The sequence below is a fragment of the Plectropomus leopardus genome, chromosome 17 (genome assembly GCF_026936395.1).
Source record: "Plectropomus leopardus strain MGB_pleo_1.0 chromosome 17, ASM2693639v1, whole genome shotgun sequence".
Taxonomy (NCBI): Eukaryota; Metazoa; Chordata; class Actinopteri; order Perciformes; family Serranidae; genus Plectropomus; species Plectropomus leopardus.
In genome coordinates, this window is record NC_142192.1 from 3402292 (window position 1) to 3410667 (window position 8376).

The 8376-nt window shown below is 41.8% G+C and overlaps 1 protein-coding gene across 1 annotated transcript; it reads left to right on the forward strand.

Annotated features, from left to right (window-relative positions):
- Nucleotides 1-2841: 2841 nt before the first annotated feature.
- On the forward strand, nt 2842-7709 carry irx1b (iroquois homeobox 1b). Its single transcript, XM_042506966.2, has 5 exons — nt 2842-3517; nt 4346-4588; nt 5000-5789; nt 5972-6032; nt 7384-7709. Exons 1-5 carry the CDS (start codon nt 3281-3283, stop codon nt 7430-7432), a joined length of 1380 nt encoding a protein of 459 aa, XP_042362900.1. The 5' UTR covers nt 2842-3280; the 3' UTR covers nt 7433-7709.
- The last annotated feature ends 667 nt before the right edge of the window (nt 7710-8376 follow it).

An 8376-nucleotide genomic window follows, 5' to 3' on the forward strand; every position in this document is an offset into this window, starting at 1 on the left:
AATGCCATGGAGATTAAGCATCCTCTCTCTCTCTCTCTCTCTCTCTCTGTTTCTCACACACACACACTCCACACACACATCAGCAGCAGCGGTGGCGGCGGCGGCGGTGCTCGTCATAATATGTGTTTAGGAAAACAGCTTTGAGATTCATGAGTAAAGCCCTTTAGGTGCCAGCACTGAGGAGGGAAGAGAACGGGAGAAAGAGACAGAGAGGACCATCACTTAGCCAGAGTGGGCTTTAAGCACTGTAATTAAATCATTAGATCCTCCCCTCCCTCCTCCTCCCACCACCACCCCTTCCTCTCCTCTCTCTCTCTCTCAGCTCAGCTCAGCCAAGCTCATCAGGGGCTCCAGTGTGAAATGATGAATCTGTATTTATGGGGATGGAGTAATTACACAGCTAACCTCTGAGGGAACCCAGGAGGGCCACAGGGCCACCGAGCAGGGCGCAGGGTGCTCAACCTCATTAGCACTGCCCCAGTGTGCGTGTGTGTGTGACAGTGTGTGTGTGTGTGTGTGTGTGTGTGTGTGTGTGTGTGTTCAAAGGAGGAGATTGAAATAGAGTCGCTGTAGTTAAAGGGATAGTTCAGATTTTTTTAAGTGGGGTTGTATGAGGTACTTGTCAACAGTCAGTGTGTTACATACAGTAGATGTCAGTCGGCACACCACCAGTTTGGAGAAGCAGGCAGGAGTCTGACACTGAAGCTAAGAAATCTACTGCTGTGGTTAGGTGTCAAAATGTATTTCAGTAACCTAAAAAAATCTCAGCAAAAAAAAATCAACATAATAATAAGTATACGCTATATTTAGAATACTTTATCAATTCACCTCTCTAAAGTAGTGATCGTGATTTCAAATGGGAAAATGAAGCTGCAATATCACTCTCTACAAGGCCAGACTCCATTAAGAAAAATTGTCAGTATGTGTACATGATGTTAAAAAAGTCAAGTCAAATTTAAAAGTCAAATTATTGTGTCAGTCAAACTAAAACTTGACTTTTAAAATACATGTTAGTCTGACTGAAATTGTACCAAGTTGAATTTCTCAAAGTCAGACTAATACACTGAGATCATGCAATTAGGGGTTGATTTACTTTTTCACATATATGCCTCAACTGCACCTGAATTGGCATTCTGTGCATGCTCCATAGTCCCCATGCCGGGCTTTGACCCAGATGTTGAACAGCATAAACTCGTGGAAGAAAGCTAGAAAAACAAAAGAAGAAGAAGGGAAGAAAACAAACCAAGACAAAGGTAAAAAGTAAAAGGTAGAGTACATACGAAATGTACAGCGCAGAAAAGTTATCCATCTTGTCACCTTTCCACAAGCAACCCATTTGCCTCATGCTAGCTTGTTTAGTATGTGATGCAATAGATCAACCAGAAGAAGGTCCAGTAGCAACTAGCTAAAAGGGGGCATATTGCCACCTATCATGGAGGTCTCAGACATACTTCCATCAATAAATAGATTCTTCCTCGCTGCTTGTATACTTGAACAAGGAAAGTAGTCCAATTAAGTGGCCTAATCGAGCTACAACTGTAGCTCCATTAAACTGAGCGTGGAAATGTTCTCAGTGATTTAAGATTGCTGAACACAGGAGCTGTTGGTCTGTCGCTGCCTCGATGGGTAAGCTTGTTTGTGTTATTGTGTGACTTGGGTGTTGAAAAGCATTCACACTATAACACAAACTAACTGATTGAAGCAGCAGTAGACCAGCAGCTCCTGTTTTCAGTGAGCTTAAACCACTGTTTTTCTCAGGGGAGGCTGTTGGCTTTGCCAGGAGCATTGACAGGAACTGAAGCTGATGATTGTTTCCTAGTCAAAATGGTCTGTCTGAAGGAAAGGTAAAGCAGTGAAAATACTCTCAGTATAGCATACACTTAAACTTATATTGATATTGATTTTTTTTTTTAATGGGACGTTTTTTTAGGTGGCTAAAACAAAAAAAACAATTTTTGCTGCCCCCCATCTGCAGCAGTACATTACTTAGTTTTTGTGTCAGACTCAAGCCTGCTTCTCCAAACTGGGGACACACTGACCAACATCTACTGTGAGTAATACAATTGACTATGGAGAGTACCCCATACAACCCCACTTCAAAAAAATACGAGCTATCCCTTTAAGCCTGTCAATGACTAACCATCACTCCCTATCCTTTCTTTTTTTCGCTTTCCAACATAAAAATTTTTTCCTGTATCTTAAATCTTAATTTTCCACATGCGTCTTTTTTTCTTTAACACACATACTCGGTGACTTTAAGGCTTTAACAGAGTACAGTAGTCCATTCTTCCCCACAGACATCTGTCATTTTCCACTCCACAGCTCCCTGTGTGCTCCATATCTCTGCTATCTCTTATCCCCGTCAATCTCTGTCATTACCTTCAGACTCCTTTATCTGCGCTCGGAAAATATGCTGCGCTGACTTCCGTCGATAATCGCGGGCATTCCTCTTGGATCTGGCCGTGCATATCGATACCTCCCGTCCCATCTGCTGGACAGAATGTCCCGGCATACCCTGCGGATCAGCTGTCACAAAACTACACCTTAAATATGCCAGTTTATAGTTAGTTTCTAAAATTGCAACAGTTGTTCAGACCAGTATATTATTATTATTATTATTATTATTATTATCATCAGCAATTATTAATTATTATTTATTGTTGTTTTTACAATGCAGCTTTAAAGAAGAGTATAACACTATGTGCACGACAATAATAGACTATTTGTCTATAAGTGTGTGCTGACCACAAAAAGGCAAATATCCACTGCACACACTCGCGTTCGCGCGCACACACGTACACACTTGCACAGATTTAACAGGTTTTCTTTCTGTATAGATACAACGCAGACTGCAGAAATTAGATCACACACACCAACTCACACGCACACGCACACACACACACACACACACTCACAGACACACACGACCTAGGCTAACCAATGCACTAATCGCCTGCCCCGGGCATAGGAGGAGCTTGGTGCTTAAGTAGGCTGCCAATCAGTCAGTCAGCTCCACATCCAGAAGCTCCTGCGGCCAGATCCACGCATCACTCCGCAGTCGAGGTGCCAAACTGCGGCTCTGATACAACTCCGGGTCGGTGGAAGTAGAGAAGCTTGACAGTTTCTTAAAGGGGGACTCTGGTGATTTAGACACCCCCTTCATCCTCTTCTTACTTCTTCCTGGGGATTGCTACTTTTTTTTCTTCCTCCTGCCTCCTCTTGCTGTTGTGTGACTTTGGCTGGGAGAGAGATTTACAGTACGCGGGGTTTTTTTCCGGACATGTCTTTCCCTCAGCTGGGGTACCCCCAGTTCCTCAGTGCCTCCCATGAGGTGTACGGGGGCGAGCGGCCGGCCTCTGCCCGGGAAGGAGCCACTGAAGGCGGCGTGAGCTCGTCCGCTACCGCCGCGGCTGTCGGCTCCATGCTGGGGATGTACGGGAGCCCATGGGCGGCTCACAACTACAGTGCCTTTCTGCCGTACAGCGGAGCCACAGACCTCGCCCTCATATCCCAGATGGTGAGAAGTGATACTTGTTCAGACTCTAGCAGCTCAGGTGCTCATGATACGATGACATTCCTGAGCCTTTTTTTAAAATCATTGTTAACTGGTGCGCAATTATCCGTGAGTGAGTGCAGGGATTCAGGCTATGCAAATAGCATTCTTTTATGGGATATAGGCAATATTTGGCTTTGCAATCGCTAATTATTGATAGTTTTATAATGTCCCTTGTCAGTTAACATTTCTATATCTTCATGCTTAAATGCTTAAAATACATGTGAAGGTCGTTTTTTATTGAATGAGTGCAGAAATGCTCCATATTTAAGGTTAAAATTAAATTTTGCAAGTGTCAGTTCAGATTTTTGTGTGTAAATTATGGAAATCTGAAGGGAAAAATCTAATTTAGGCGCACACTGTTGTTGGCTATCTGTGTGGAAAAACAGCGTTTATAAATTAGGAAAACGATTAATAATTTATAATGTGAGGACAATTAGTTTTGGAGACCGCATAGAAATTAATTATATTCTTTATTAGTTGATTTCGAAACGATTTATATATACTTTTAAATACTTTTAATTTATTTTAAAAATACATTTACTTCATAACATGAGATAATAAATAGTAATTGATATTTGCTGTTTTGCGTTCTTGATGTTGCTATTTTCAGGATGTGTCTAATTTCTGGTGTTCTGATAAAGCGTCTACTTGGTGTGAAATTTACATGATTGAATTAGTTGTGCAGGAATATAAGTTTTGAAAAGTTTCAAATGTTATTTTTTACGCATTGTTTGAACTTGAAAAGGAAATAATTTTAGCTCAACAAGTTGTCACCTCTATCTCTGTCAGGGCTCCCAGTATGAGCTGAAGGACAGCCCGGGGTCCCACCCTGCCTCTCTACCTGTCCACGCCGCTCAAGGCTTCTACCCCTACGGCCAGTACGCGTACGGCGACCCGTCGAGAGCAAAGACGGCCACCCGGGAGACCACCAGCACCCTGAAGGCCTGGCTGCAGGAGCACCAGAAGAACCCGTACCCCACCAAAGGAGAGAAGATAATGCTCGCCATCATCACCCGGATGACACTCACACAGGTGGGGAGTGTAACTGTGGCCCGCCAATAAACATGTGGGAGAGTCATTCCAGTGTGAAGGGCCCCATAGGGGACATTTGAAAAGACATAAGGATAATACATAAGCTTGTTTTTTTTTTTTTTAAGTTTTGTCACACTTCACTTTCTCTCAGAGCAATAGTTAATCAATGTCCAATTACTTAATATGATAATCCCTTTTGTGACTGAGGCTTAAAAAAGTCACACTTCCATCCACAGAGAGAAAAGGCTCCAGATATTTCTGATTTCAAAGCTCGTTTCATGATAATTATGGGGAAGAATAATGAGGGTTTTACATATTTAATCGTTCCATATTTCCACTTTTGCAGTCATTTATTGTGATTTTTATCTTGATTATAATATATATATATATTTATATATGTTTCTTCTCTAGGTGTCGACGTGGTTCGCCAACGCCCGCAGACGCCTGAAGAAGGAGAACAAGGTAACGTGGGGCCGCAGCGCCGAGGACCGGGACGGCCGCATCTTCAGTAGCGATAACGAGGACGAGCACGGCAAGACCGGCAGCGACGACGAGGATGAAGAGGAGGAGATTGATTTGGAAACTGTCGATATCGAGAGACCCGAGGAGCAGCAGCAGCAGCAACGAGCGGGGGAGCAGGGAGAGGCGGAGGAAGAGGCCGACAGAGAGCAGGCCTCGGAGCCTCGGAGCTCCGAGAGCAGCAGGACGCTTTCAGCGGAGGGCCTGAGAGGAGCGGACGCGGCTCTCTCTCTCAACAGATCTCCTGTTGTCAAACTCGCGGTGGATCATTCTCCCAGCAGACAGGAGTGCCAGAGACCCCCACAAAGCAAACCCAAAATCTGGTCCCTGGCTGAGACCGCCACGGCCCCCGACAGCTCTCATAAACCCTCCCCGGCGGCTCATGCGCACCACCCGGCTTTGGCGTCCGCCGGCCACCCGGCCTTACTCCCGGGTCATGGGATTTATACATGCCAGATTGGCAAGCTGCACAGCTGGGCCAACGCGGCTTTTCTGAATGCCAACTCGCTTTTGAACATGAGGTCGCTGCTCGGAGGGGCGCCGGCCGGACACCTGCCTCTCCACGGCGCAGTGCCGGTTGCGCGTCATGACGCACGGCCGGCGGCGGCGGGTCCTGGGACTTCGGGGACGGAGGACGACAGTGATGCAGAATCGTCGGGAAGCTTCAGTCCAAAAAGAGATGGTATGGACTGAATTTCATTGTACAACCCACTCAAATGAATATATTTACTGAACAGGCCTCAGTGGAGTCACTGTGACGCAACAAGAACCGACCCAAAAATAATTACACAAATTACAATTAACATTAAATTACAATTAATTAAAAAAAAAAAAATTAATCTGGCTTTATTTTTCTCCTCACAGACGAAGAGAGCGACCACAGGCCTGACTCCCTCAAGTCCCCATTCCAGCTGATCACTGACAGGTAACCGTTTGAAATCAATTTGGCATCATGACATTATCAACCTCCATTTCTTTCCGCATCTTCTGCTAAATGAAGCTTAAAGCCGAGGTAAACACTGTTACACCTGACTGGGCGGAAGGCAGACCACAGCACATAAATCATGTGATTGAGTTCCCACTTTAACGCCTCGTCAGGCAGCAGTCTAATATATCCTGCGCCCCCCCACCACCATCCCCAACAACGCTGAGTTATCGCCACCTATGTCATTTAAATAATCTGCCGCCGTTTATTCACGCCCCCTCAGTGAATGCAGCTAATGTATGTCAAAGAAAACGCTGATAGCAACATCAGGGGTGTAGTGGAGGGTGAAAAGACATAAAACAATTTACCTATAGTGCTTTTTAATTTGCATAAATAGAGTTTAACATGTTTTTAAAATGAAACGCATTATTTTAAGCATTTGGGGAGCAATATGTACACATATTTTCTCTCCTAATATTTTAAGAAATGGATCCCACACTGTAAAATCTGACAAGTTGATCTTATTTGAAATAATCTTGGAAACCGGTTTCCTTAAAAAATAAAAATAGAAAATAAAATATATATAAATTTGCTTAAATTTAGCTGTAATTACCTTATTTGTAAATGTTTTGCAACCTAAAAATGACAAGGGAAATTATATCATCTTCAGTAAACCAAGTTAGTCTGACAAGTTGATCGTGACAACGGATTTAGCCGAAGATGAAGTCAGGAGATCTGCAAGTTTTGTTTCCTTAAAATGTTTAGGAAAAATACAAATATGATTGACTAGTTTGCAACCAGCGGAATACAGATATATGGCACAATAAACTTGTTTATTGAAGTTGCTAAAATGTAGAAAGATTTATTTGATTAAACTTGTCATTTTTTTAGTCGCAGGAACTTCACAAATTTAAGTTAATAAAACTAAATTTGAAGTAAACTTAACAATTATGTAGCAGAGATAAATTAAGACCTATAGTTATTTTTATTTACATTTTCAAGGCAATTGGTTTTCTAGATTTTTAAAAGTTTAATCAACTTTGCAACCAGCAGAATACAGATATATAGCACAGAAAACTTTGTTTACTGAAGTTGTTGCAACTTAAAAATAAGAAGTTTAATTAAGTCAGTCTTTCTAAGTTGCAACCTCTTCACAGAATTAAGTAAATAGAACGAAATTTTATATTAACTTAAAAATTAGATATAAACTAAACATAAATTAAGACTATTACACACATTTACTTAAATTTTTCAAGACAATTGGTCAGATTTTTTAAAAGTTTAACCAACTGGACAGATTTTACAATGCATTGTTGCATTTGTTTCACCTTTGACCTCTTTTTGTCCGCAGACCTCACCATGGGACAGCACCACAGCGAGTTCTGACAACGACATTATGAGAAGACAAAGAAACAAAAAAGAATAATTTTATTTAACGGAGAACAGTTTAATGAAGGCTATTTTTTTGACAGTGCTGCCTGTCATAGTATTACTGTTTAGCTTCTCCATGCAAAAGTCATGGTTGTTTTTGTCACAGATTTGCTTGTATCTCTCTTTTATGTCCTACGTTTCTTCTTCTGTTGTGAATGGAAACCTTGAAAAATTTGTAAATACAGGATATGAATTTGTCTTTAAAGAATATATTTTTGGGGAACTAAATAAATGTCATTATAGTCATTTATTATCAGAGACGTTTTTTCTCCTTTCGTGATCAGAAATAGTTCATGTTGTATCAAAAATGTCGAGAAAATCCTTGAGAAAACGGTGCAACAAGGATGTCTTCTTTTTTAGGGTCTATTACTATTTTTTTTATCAAATTATATTATTTTACTAAGTTCTAATGTGAACTTTTTAATTAATTCCAACATAAAAAAAATAATTTTTCTCCCTTTAAAAATTTAAGTTTAAGTTAGAGAGGGTATTTTCAGGGAACATGACACAATGACATAAATATACAATAACAGATTTATAAATATTATTGATTTCCGCTTGTTTATTGAAGATCACAGTGCATCCACTTTTTAATTGACCCCTTCGACACTGTGTCTCGTTTGTTCCACACTCTCCCTGCCAACTAACTCGTGCACCGTCAGCCCTTTTTAGCAAGAAAACTCTCACCCTTATTGAAATCAGCTCTCTCGCCAAAACTCGGAGACTTATGCCAGCGCCTTGGAAGCCACTGCAAACGCTGCGGAAATTGAAATTGAAGATTTCCAGGACCTTATGAACCTGCGCCTGTGCTTTCAGCCCAGGCCTCCTTGCTTTAATGTTGGATTATACCCCCTCAGTGCCACCACTGCCGCCTCTGAAATATGGATCAGACGGGAGGAAAGGCCAGCAGCCA